This window comes from Cryptomeria japonica, chromosome 10 (assembly GCF_030272615.1).
Source record: "Cryptomeria japonica chromosome 10, Sugi_1.0, whole genome shotgun sequence".
NCBI classification, from domain to species: domain Eukaryota; kingdom Viridiplantae; phylum Streptophyta; class Pinopsida; order Cupressales; family Cupressaceae; genus Cryptomeria; species Cryptomeria japonica.
This window is the reverse complement of record NC_081414.1, coordinates 915,878,552-915,891,504: the sequence shown is the minus strand read 5'-3', so window position 1 is coordinate 915,891,504 and position 12,953 is coordinate 915,878,552. Positions and strand designations below refer to the sequence as shown.

The 12,953-nt window shown below is 35.3% G+C and overlaps 1 protein-coding gene across 1 annotated transcript; it reads right to left on the bottom strand.

The window, feature by feature from the left end:
• Positions 1-894: 894 nt before the first annotated feature.
• Positions 895-6,696, bottom strand: LOC131036204 (laccase-12). Its single transcript, XM_057968048.2, has 6 exons — positions 6,514-6,696; positions 6,202-6,353; positions 5,183-5,427; positions 4,971-5,099; positions 1,381-2,328; positions 895-1,287 (listed from the first exon to the last, which is right to left on the bottom strand). The coding sequence occupies exons 1-6, from the start codon at positions 6,631-6,633 to the stop codon at positions 1,157-1,159; spliced, it is 1,725 nt and encodes a 574-aa protein (XP_057824031.2). The 5' UTR covers positions 6,634-6,696; the 3' UTR covers positions 895-1,156.
• Positions 6,697-12,953: the final 6,257 nt, after the last annotated feature.

Below are 12,953 nucleotides of genomic sequence, written 5' to 3'. Positions count from 1 at the left end.
AAACTACAACTACTATTGATTTCAATTAAAAAAATTCTTTTTAATTTAAACTTTAAACAATAGAAACAATCTCTTCTACCAAAGAAACAACCCCAATACATGAATCTAATTTAATCTGATTTCATTTAAGCAACCAATCATTTACAAATAATTCAAAAAATAAATATGTTAAGGAATCATAGAAAATATATGTATTGCAATATTTCTCCTATCACAAACAAACAAATAAATTTCCACCAAAAGTAAATCGATTTCTCCCAATTGATACTAGGGTTTTAGAAAACCCTTATCCTTTTTTTCTTAGTTCTTTCTATATTTATTTTTTCATGCACACAATGAAATAAAACTCATACTTTTCAATACAACTAGAATCTAATAAAAATATCTCATCCTCGCTTTGCACATTAGCAACACATTTTGAGTTATATATATTTTAAGTAATGATATCTATTCCAATGAAAATATTTAATATAATTTTTTTTTCAAAATTATAAAATCAATTTTCACATCTTGAAGAGGTTGGAAGCATTCTTAAGTTATTGACTTAAGAAACCCATTTTCTTTTATATCAAGTGAAAACAACATTTTCCAACATTATTATGTAAAATTATTGAATACAATTATAAACCTAACACCTTACATAAAATTATTTATTATATACATTTTAGTATACACACAAATACTAATAAAAGAGACTTATAGATATAGATCTAACTTTGCACATGGATTGGTTACTTCATATTTTCTCATTTAAAATAATATTTAATTACTAGTATAAAATTATAACATTTTGTTTCAGTTCTTCCATTGACTCACATTTCAAATTCCATTATACTATTTCAATTGTTCACATAGCCTTTTCCAACAATAGTACAGCTTTTATGATTAGTGTATTTAAATGAGAAAATTGTTGATACAATTATAGTTTTTCTACAAGAATTTTGACTTTATCAAAGTATTGAATAATGTTTTAATAAAAAAATAAACAAAAATTGAAAAGGTTGATCTACCATTGACAAATCAACCAACATAAGCGAGCCTCGGACCCACATTGTGCAAAATCTCAGTAAAATGAATACTTGCCTAACTTCGTCGAACAAATGTGTGGAACTTTTATTGAAGAGATTCAATCGGAGCAGTGTTAGGAAGATTAAACCTAACACACGGGAAAGTCTTGAGGAGGAGTTTCCAAGGCATCCAGAACTCCATTTCCATTCGTTACCAACAACACTGTTTTCAAACCCCACGACAAATGCACATCTAAGTGGCAATGCAAAAGCCATGCTCCTGCACCAACAAAATCACAATTCATTTCTCCATTGCTTAAACCTTCTAAGTATGCTAAAGTTTTATAATCTAATTCATGAGCCAAAACATTACCTGGATTATCTGCTTTGAATCTTATGGCAGTCCAACCATTGACTGGAACAATCACAGTATTACGCTTGGGAGGATCAACAAGATTGAAATCAACGGGATCGAGCAAGGGATCATAATTTCCAGATCCTTCTCCCACCACATAAAAATCATAGCCATGAAGATGCATGGGATGATCCTCACCGGCCACAATGTTCGTTCCCTGAAATACCCATTGCACGTTACTGTTGAATTCAATGACTTTCACTTTGGTTCCGGGCACAGGAGTCCAAAGACTGGCGGGTATGTTCTGAGCAGTATAATCGAAACTTATGGGAGGACTATCTGGGAAGTCTGTTGTGAAGACTCCATTAATGCCCGAGTAGTAAGCTTCAAGGATTGAAACAGTGGGCATAACAAATGATATGTTATTCATACTTGCAGTGAACCTTTGGCCATTTGGACCTTGACATGTTTGGCCTAGGGGACAAGGGTTCAACCCTAATCCTACTGTGGAGATCACATCCTCGTGAATTCTTAATGGCACGTCTGTTGGGTAGAGTGTTGAATCAAGGCTTCTGAGACTGGTTCTGAATGACTTTGCTACAGAGGTATCATTGGGTAGGGGTAGATCTGGGAAAATTGGAGATTGAAGTGTTGGAGATGTATTCTGGTATTCTAGAATTGCAGCAGTTTCAGAGGTATCAAAGTTTACTAGATCTGAACTGGAATAGGGTGTGGCTGTCATGTAATATCGTCCAACTTCTGCATTGGTGGTGAGAAGAATGTCTGTTGTCTGGCCTGGAGCGATGACTAAAACATTTGTTGAGTAGGGTTTGGTGTAGCAAGCATCCGCTGCCACCACTATGAAATCATGCTCTGCTATTTTGAAGAATAGTTGTGTGTTCAGGGCAGCATTCACGATTCTCAGGAGATAGGTCTCCCCCAGCATAACGGGAAGCCTGAACGTATCTGCAACCATCACCATCCATAAATCTATTAGTAGTTATCTAAGATTTCTGGTTAATAGGGTTGTTTTTAGATTTGTTGGCTATGTTTTGTAATTGATTTTTTCGTTTTCTTTTTTATGATGAATCATTGGGTGTGATCTAAAATGTAATCACAGAAAAATATTCACAATAATTTCAGAAACAATCTTATTAGGTAATATGAACTGTGAAAAACTTAGATGGATTATGAGATTAAATATATTAATATTTTTAAAATTTATAAAAGATAACAAGAATAAAGATAAATCAATTGTTATAATTTGGAGAATGTTTGAAATATCTCTAAAAGAAATAAAGAAATTAATTGTTAAAGAAATCTATAATGAAGAATATCCTCCTTGTAAATAATTTGTATTTCATATTCTATTTTTCAATATATTTTCTATATCAATATAAAAATGACATCTAAATAATTCCACTTAAGTATCATCTACTTTAATGATCAAAAGATCAATTCTAAATTTACACTTCATTCATATAGCAAATGGGTAAATATTCATCCTGCCTTCATTAGCCAAATAACATGTAATTATCAAACTAGATTATCTTTAAGAATAACCCATCTAAACATGTATGCTTCCTCCAATATAACACCAAAGACTATCAAAAGTAAAAGAATATTTAAAAAGCATACGTATGAATGTAAAAGTTCTCTTGTTATAAAGTTTATTATTTATGTAAAAGTTGTATATCTATATCTCATTAAATAATAAACTAAAAGCTCTCCTTGCTTAGAAAGAAATAACTATAATATTAAATTTTTTTAAAAAATTACAGAGTATGTATTTATATCTAAGTTTTACTTTAGTAATAAAGATTAGATGTCATACCTTGACGAATTAAACAAGAAGACAAATTATTAAATGTAGTATAATTAATAACCATCCAAAAACTAATATATATTATTTTTCTTTTCTTTTTACTTTTAGATTTAGTTAGTATGGATTCTAAAAATAGAAATTTCATATATTTTTGTTTAGACTTTCAATCTCTTTAAATAAAATTTGGTTCATTGCAAACTCCTTATAATAAGAAGCCACTCAAGATTCTTCTTCATTTGTAAGAATTAATGACCACTCAAATTTAGTAAATGTTGGTTGAAATATTTGGAAGATAAGGGCTTGAGTATTCTAAAGTTTTCTATTTTTTCTTGGGACAAATATACCTACTAGATCTTCCAATGAGACTAAGACTAATCTATAATTTAAAATATATGGTAGGTGACAATAGTTACAATAATACCTAATTTAGTATCAAATGTTGAATTAGATCATTAGACTAGATCAACATTTTGTACAACCAATCCTATTGTCTTCCACATTATTAGATGACTTGAGTGCAACCGTCTTAACTAAGAAGTGAGATAACCTTGTTCCTTGTCATCATGTTGTCTATTTTACATTTTCACGTTTATTTTTTTAATGTCGTGAGACTATTAGACCTAATTAGAAGCAACATCTAGACACCCAAACAAAATATTTTCATATCCCAAATTTTTTCCATATTTGTTCACCTATTCATAACCAACTTCCTTATTCTACTTACATTTAGTTTACAACTATATTGCATTGTAAGCACTTAGTTAAGATAAGCTCACCTAGATAGTTGTGTTGGTCAATCACGTATCTAGTTTTTACACAATTTATTGACAATTATCTAATCTTGATTGATTTACATTCCTTGTATCATACAAGTCCAACTTTAATTAGATCTATCTAACATGAATGTCTACCTTTAATTAGTTTCCACCATTCTAACATAAAATCATTTATACTTTAGAATCTATCTATCATTTTACATTCTTATTGAATAGAATTTTAATTTTCTATCGTTATGCTTTCCTTTCTCTCATTTATATTATTGGATGATTCCATTACTAGATCTGGGAAATTCTTTGAAATATCTAATTCAACATAGAGCACCATCTATTTTTGAACCGACAAACAACATCCTCCTTAACAAATTACATATCCCTTAAGAATACATATCAATCCAAAAACAAATCTTGAACATTGAATTTGACTCCAAAATCCAGAATTTAATTAATATTAACTTCTCCCATAACTAAGAACCATTAAATACTATATACGGCCTTTCTTTCACAAATTAACATAGAAGCACAAATAAGCCCTCAACTCTGCGAAACCTCTATTGACCTTTACAGGTTCTTTGACAAATTGTTTCAATCCATGTATGAAAATCTACTAGCCGGGGCCAAAAAGCATTGAGTGACTCCAAAATGTCACTTCGTCACCTAAAGCTTCCTACCACAAAGGGAGATTAGAGAATTCTCATATCATTCCTAATCAAATATGACACCGCCAGTCCTGTTTTTCCCGTTTTCTCTGCTTTATGAATATTCTCTAAGGTTTGTCAAGATATTTTAGAATTTATATGGTTCACTGGACCATTCAGGAGTTTTTAACAGAGACCATTGAATTTCCAGTCTGGAGTTGCTAAAGTTGGATTCACTATCTCCAATCATTCTATCACAACTCTTAAGTGATTGATCTTAGGTTAGCTTTCATCTATGGCATTACTTGTTTGTCTTCAGTTTTGTCCCGAAGGGCCGAAGGGAAGTATATTAAGGAAGTATTGTTTTACCTAAATTGGAGCAAGGATATAGATCTCCAGGTTGCCCATTTATTGTGAAAGCGTCCGATACATTCGGTCCAGCCCCTGAGAGAATAGCCTCATTTACAACGTCAATGGGGTTGCTATTCCACCATTCTCCTGCTCCACACAATCATGTAACTATTTCAGAGAATGCAAAATTAATGAATGCATATTGCTTTAAATAATATCCAAGTGTTTACCTAAGATAATAGTGGCTTCTCCTTTGGGCTCAGCAAATGGATATGAAGTGTCCTTCTTAGGATATATAACTAGTGCTCCATGAACAGTAGCTCGGAGCCATGAGACATGGGCATGCCACCACAGGGTTCCCTCTTTGTCATCTATTGAAAATCTGTATGTGTAACTCCCCCCTGGCTGAATGGGGCATTGTGTAATGTACTCTGGTCCGTCAGACCACCCTGTACGGATCTGACGGACTCCATGCCTGCCATGAATAAAGTATCTGTCAATACAGAAAACTATAAATATTGATTAGTACAACACTGACTATCTATTGTTGAAAACAAGTCAGATTGGGATCAAAGATGGGTTTGTCGGTTTGTCTTACAGGATTAATAGTTCAGTGGTAGAGGATTCAGAGTAACAAATGGAAGGTCTTAGATTTGAGTTCTAGTTGGAACATGAAGAGTTCAACATTAGTATCAGAGTGTGGTCAAGTTAGAAACCCCAAGCATTCTATAAAGTGGTCTAAGGAGCAATGTTGGAAAGAAGTCACACTTGAACCAAAGGTAGACTAGCTTAGTGGTAGAACACTCCAATAACAAATGGAAGGTCCTAGATTTTATTGAAGCCTTAGTTGATCAATGAAAAGCTCAACATGGTATGAGAATTAGGTCAAGCTAGGAACCCTAAATATTCTCTAGAGTGGTTTAAGAGGATGTTAGAAAGAAGCCACATCCCGACAGAAAAAAGGATCAGTAGATCAGTTGTAAAACACTCCAGTAACAAATAAAAGGTTATAGATTCAAGTCTTAATTGATCAATGAAGCCCCAAACATTTTATGGAATTGCTTAAGTGGGGATCTTGCAAAGAAGCTACACCCGAACCAAAGCGGACTGATCCTAAGAGACCAGTAGCTTAGTTGTAAGACTCTCCAATAGGAAGCAAATAAAAGATTCTAGATTCGAATTTAGCTGATTGATGAACATTTAACATTTACAAACAGCAATTCATATATAGAATAAACCAGAGATGTACCAGTGAATGGTAGCATTATATGGTGCCCTGTTGTTGACTTTCACAACCAGGGTGTCTCCGTTCCTTACATGCAGAGTCGGTCCTGGTAGCTGCCCGTTTACTGTAACTATGTTCTTCTCTTTGCACAACCTCTTAACAGTGCTCACCTCAATCTGCATTATAATTAGTAAATTTTACTAAGGGGAAAAAAAAGAAAAGAAAAAAGTTCGTCATTTTGCAGAAAAGCAACCAGTAGGCCATCAATTGCTAAATAAAAAATGACCATTATAAGTTAAAATGAGAAGCAAAATGAGAGCATCATGAGGAGTTTACATTGAAAGTATGGTAGTGTACGTTTGATGGAGTTTTGCTCATGTGGAGGGCTATGGCTGCGACCAAGATAACCACACCTCCTAAACATCCTATTAACAACAGTCGTGACGTGACACTCATTGTTTAGGATGCCATTAAATTCATATATCCCTGACCTATTAACACAGAAGAAACTCTTCAAGCTTCCTATCAAGCTGGCAGAGATAGGAGCGAGTGCAAAACAAAAGTGGGTGCAGAGCAATTTTTTCTCCGAGGTAGTTTACAATATCGAATGGGAATTTGATATTAGGTGAGCATTTTTGGTGGAGTTGGAATAGTTGTGCGCGGAGTCGGTACAAATCGACGTCCTCAAAATTGCCGTGTTAAAAGGTTCAAACGAAACATATTTTGCAGATACAACGGCCCAGGATCTGCGTTTGAATTTTTGCTTGAGTTTGCTGCCATTCATGAGTCCACTTTTTGTCTTATATTTCGTTTGCATTATGATCTCCCTCTTCGACTTGAAATAATAGGTGAAAACAAACGTTTGCGTGATCGAGCAAGAAAGCGATATTCTAAGCTTGTTGGTCTTGCTTAGAGTTTGTTCATTGTAGGGGAGAAAATACCCTTATTTTTCTCCTCGTACGAATAGTTTTAATGCTGGTTTGTTGATGTTTTAGATTTAATTGTGCGAGTTTGGTTTTTTTTAATCAATATTTGGGATCATGTTCTATGATATGAGATGAGAGGTAGGAAAGAGTAAAGTAAAACTAGCATACTTATATTTTAAAAAGTCTGTAAAATATGTCAAGATATATCAAATTTGAGAGTATATAAAATTCATAAATAATAATAAAGAGTTTGATTATAATGAATTTGAAGTGAAATGATTCAATAAATCTTTCATAGTACTTCAAGGAAATTTAGAAAATGTAACACACAACATTGATTGACAAATATTATAAATGAATAGACATAAATTTTAATAATTTAAATAATTTTGGTTTTACAGCATTGTTTGAAATTATTAATCGTTAATTTAGTTATATAGTATGAGACATATAAAATTGAGTTTTGGTGCACATTGACAGATTTTTTATTTTTCTTTTAAAGTAAAATGACCTTGCCTTTATAAAATTTAATAATGAAAATACTAATAAAAACTTTGTAATAATGAAAATGGAATCAATTTTGCTTTATTGACAAAAGTTTTTTCATCTTTTGTGACTATAATACACCTATCGGCATAAATATAATAGATTAGGTTGAATAAAAAGAGGAGGGTGAGAGAGAATTTTTTATTTAGCTTGATTCACTATATTTTTACATTTTTCTTTTCTAGCTCTCACTCTTATGATCTATCGTGGAGCATGATTTGAAATGTTGATGAAAAAACCAAACAAACAACCAAATCCAAAAATAAAAAAGCTAATCTATCATGAATTGTGGAAATTTCATGCATTTAATAGCATTAACGCATTATTTTAGTATATGTTTTGATTGATTAATGCAGGATATGCCTGAATCTTTACATAATTGCCACATAAGTGCACGAAGGGAAAACTCACAAGCAATGAGCCCACTAGAACCACAAAACTAAAAAAAGGACAAGCTCTTTTTTTTTGAATTGAGGGTTTTGACCGGAGCCTCAAACCGGTGGGAAAAAGGTTCCCATCACAAAAAATGAATCAAATTAGAACAAAGGGGTTTAGGAAGGAACCTTGAACCGTCTAGAAATTCCCCTTGAACTATGACCGAAGCAGCCAAGGGAACAAAAAAATAACCAATAGATTTTGAAAGGCATTCCACAACCTTTTACTTGAAAAACCATCTTGAAGGAAAATATGAAAACCATCCCTCAAGAGGAACCACAAGAGAACAAGGGATAACGGGGTAGAAGCACCATCTGGCACAAAAAATGACAGTCATCAGAAGAAGTTAGAATCTCCCACACAAGCTAGTAGGAAGGGAGAAGAGCTCTCTCTGGTTAAACACGAGTAGGGTCACCAACCCTCACCACGCCACCACTTCCAACGCACCATTGACAACCAAAAATCCACACCAATAGGAAAACCATCTTCCACTAAGAAATATTTTGAACCCATAGCCCCAAAGGCCTCAACCAACACCCACACAAGCATACTCCACCTCAAAAGGAGTTTCCACTTGTAGGACTTGTGACAACAAATAAGGCTCCACCAAAAGCAAAGAGGGCACCATAGGCCCAAAAGTCGAACTAGGCCACTCAAAACATGAAGAGGACATAACACCTTCAAAGAATCCACTGAAAGGAGAGCCCAAGCACACACCACCTCCTTTCAAAAACACTCATTCTAAAAAACACAGAAGAAAACCATAACACTGAAAAGATGGGTCCACACGAACACAACAAGAGCAACAAGAACAAACATAACATAAATCAACTCTAAGCCAAGGTCCACAAACAAATGAACCTAGGAAAATAACATTTTCCCAACAACAGCAAGCAAACTTGAAGAAAAAATAAATAAAAGGGCTGAAACCCAAAGCACGAGAGGCATAAAGGAGCCAGAGGAATCAATGGCATCCTCATCCTCATTACACCCTACAAGTTTGACCTAGTAATAAACAATGCACCTGCAAACCACCTAGGAAGTCGCCACAAACATCAAAGGAAGCACCTGTGTTAACCATCGAACAAGCCACAAAGTCGCAACAAAAACAGAGCATGGGGGTTGTTGTCCGTCGAAGCACCTCCAAGACTTGAAGAACAGTTGCAGTAAGACAACCCACCCAACGATAAGCACCTCAACACTATCAACTGCATACTCTAAACCACTGTGAAAGGCATGGACGAAATCCACCCCCGCAAACAAAGTCAATGTGAACAACCCTAATCCTCGGCAGCCTCCACTAAAATAACTTAAGGAACCCAAAGATATGTTTAGACAAATAAGACTGACGATATGAAGGCAAGAGCCCATCATACAATCACTTGTGGCACATAAGACAAAATCCCTTCGACGCAGAGTAGGGCACCAAGGAGGAAAATCCAAATAGCCTACAACCAAGACTGCCCAAAAGAGGGCAACAGCACCAACTAGGCAAAAACGCACACCATGGCCATCACTGTCATCATTCCCATCGCCATCGCCTTTCTCCTCATCCCCTGTAACCTCCCCTCCTCCCAAAATCTCTTTGTTTTGGAGTGGACTATTTTAATCTATTATATTAGGATATACTTTAGTTATATTGATAAATTATTAATTAATGACTATGTTATCATAAACAAGAAATGAGAAACACAATCGCAATGACAATGTGATGAGAAATGACATAGAAGTTGTGTAAAAGAAACATATGTATATATTAAAAAATTAAATATTTTTTTAAAAAATGATTAATTTTTTAATTTAAAAATGGATTTATACTATAAATTATTTAATAATATATTATACTTTTTATTAAAACAAAATTAAATTAAATTAAAACTATTTAAAAATATATAATTTATGTAAAAAATAATTTGATCATTAAATAATATTAATAGTACATATTAAATTTATGAAAAGCATATTTAAATATTTGTGAAAAGAAATTAATAATTAAAAACTCTGCTAAAAACTAAGGAAGGATTTTCAATTTGTACTTTAATAATCAAACGACCAATAGTTAACTCACCTATCACATAGTTGATATTTAGAAAATGTTAATTATCATTTACTCTTACTATTAGACAACAATTCCCATGCTTTCCTAAATTTTGAGTGGAGCAATTATATGGAAACGATCTGCACCGCTTAGAAATAGATGTCTGCAATGAAGAAACCCATTTTGACCATTGAAATGGGGAACACCAATGCACCATCATGTTTTTGACAACATAATTTGATTCAAATTAATCAAATTATCTTTAGGAATATCCTTGATCCATTTTTTATAATAGTAGATTGAATCCATGATCTTATCCAAGGATTGGATTGCAAGTTTGATAAAGTCTAAAGTTTCAATTTCAATTATCTAGATCACAATGGCAACATTCTATAGTATGGCTATTATGCTTTAGTTTGCAAACTTGAAAGTTTAAATTATGTGTTTAGTGATCCATACAACAATAATATATGTTACTCACTTAGAGAGCCTCCACAAAACTATTTACAACATAAAATGTAATGAAAAACATAGTAGGAATGTATGTTCATCAACTATAAATTGCATGGAATACAAGAAAACAAAGCACTCATAGAAAAAATCTTTAGGGTATAGGTTTTAGGGAATAGGGTTGAGGAAATGATAGACCTAGGGAAGGAGATAGAGAGGTGAGGGAAGAGAGAGCCGATAATAAGTATATAAAAGGAGAGTGGTAAGGGGGGAGGGAGAGAACTAGAGAGGGTACATATAAAGAGATGAGACACCTAAAGGGGAGAGAGATATTATAGACATAGATGGGAAGAGAGGGGTGAGATAGATAAAGGGGGATATAAGAGGAGTTCTCATGACTTAGGAGAATGAGAGAGAAGAGGAGAGAGAACAAAGAGAAAGAGAGGGCTAAGGAGGGAGGGAGGGAGAGGTATAGAAGGAGTGAGATACCTAGAGAGGAGAGAGGTAGATAGGTGAGGGAGAAAGAGAAGAAAATTATAGAGAAGTTCAAGAACATAGAGAGAGAGGGTAAGAAGGTAGAGAGAGAGTTGGAGAGGGAGGGAAATAACTAGAGAGGGGAGATATATAGAGCTGAGATACCTAGAGCTTGGAGAGAGAGAGGTGTGTAAGTAGATATGGATGGGGAGGTAGAGAGATAAAGATGGAGGTATAAAGAGACTTATAGAGGGGGGAGATAGAGAGAGGGTGGGAGGAAAAGAGAGTGTGAAGAGAATGGAGAGAGATGGGGGATAAAAATAATAAGAGAGGGAGATTGAAGAGGAGAGAGGGAGGGATGGAAGGATAGAGATGAAGGTAAGGAGGAAATGAAAGGTAGGGAGAGATGAGAGAGCTATATAGGGAGAGAGAGAGAGAGAGGGTTAAGATAGATGGAGGAGGACAAAGAGAGGTTGGTAATGAGATATGGATGGAGATGTAGAGAGGTGGAGAGGGAAAGAGGGAGAAACCTAGAGAGGGGAAGAGATAGTATGATGGAAAGATAATGAAGTAGACAGTGGAGAGAATAAGGATTAGTAGGGAAGGGAGAGAGAGATGGGGGTAAGGAGGGAGAGAGATAGAGAGGGAAAAAGGAAGAAAGGAAGGGAGATACCTAGAAATGGGATGGAGGGATAAAATGAGATATGAAAGAATAAAGAGAGAGAGGAGTAATAGGGGATTGAGGGAGAGGTAGACACAGAGGGAGTGAAAGACCTAGGGAAGGAGGAGATAAAGAGGTGAGGGGAGAGAGAGAAGAGAAGGAGAGAGTTTAGAAATAGATAGGGGTAAAAGGGGAGAGAGATAGAGGGGGAGAGAGAGGGAGAGAACTATAGAGGGGCTAGATAGATAGGTGAGAGAGATAGATGGTGAGAGAGAGGATTGAGATAGATAGAATGGGATAGAGAGAGGTGGGTAATGAGATATGGATGTAGAGGTAGATAGGTGGAGACTAAGGGAGTGAGAAACCTAGAAAAGGGAGAGAGAGGTGATGACCTAGATAGTAGAGAGAGAATACAAGAGGAAGAGAGAATAATAGAGAGTAGGAGAGTGGGATAGATATGGGGTATGTATGGATGGTTAGATAGAGATGGAGAGGGGAAGAAAGGGAGGAAGATACCTAGAGAGGGGAAGGAGGTAGAAGAGGAGAGACAAAAGAACAAAGAGATGAATAAGAGGGGAAGGATGGAGATGTATACATGGAGGGAGTGCGAGAACTACAGAAGGAGGAGATAAAGGGGTTAATGGAGAGAGAGAAGAGGAGGGAGTTCATAAAGGGATAGGGTTAAGGGGGAGGGGTAAAGAGGGATGGAGAAAACTATAGAGGGGACATATAGATAGGTGAGAGGCGTAGATAGAGAGGTGGGTAATGAGACCTATATGTAGAGGTTGGTAGTTGGAGAGAAAGGGAGGGAGAAAACTAGAGAGGGGGGAGAGGGTGGGATTGAGAGGTGATGACCTAGACAATAGAGATATATAATAAGAGTGGAAGAGAGAATAAGAGAGATTAGGGGAGGGAGAAGAGAAGAGATAGATGAACAAAGAGAGGAGTAAGAGGGGATGTATGGAGAGGTAGACATAGAGGGAGTGAGAGACCTAGGGAGTGAGGAGATATATAGGTTTAGAGAGAGAGAGAGAAGAGAGAGAGAGAGTTAATAAATGGATAGGGGTAATGGGGGAGGGAGAGAAAGGTGGAGAGGGAGGGAGAGAAATAAAGAGTGAAAAAATAGATAGGTGAGAAACCTAGAGTGAGGAGAGAGGTAGGGAGAGGTAGTGAGGTAAAGGAGGGAGGGAGATACCTCTATATGGGGAGAGAGAGGATGAAAGGGATAGGTAGTGATCAAGAGAAT

Excerpts from the sequence above, each read along its gene's own strand:
- LOC131036204 (XM_057968048.2), bottom strand. The coding sequence starts at position 6,633 with ATGAGTGTCACGTCACGACTGTTGTTAATAGGATGTTTAGGAGGTGTG. Across the intron at positions 6,354-6,513 it reads TACACTACCATACTTTCAAT|ATTGAGGTGAGCACTGTTAA; the intron begins GTAAACTCCTCA and ends ATTATAATGCAG. Across the intron at positions 5,428-6,201 it reads TATAATGCTACCATTCACTG|GCATGGAGTCCGTCAGATCC; the intron begins GTACATCTCTGG and ends TATTCATGGCAG.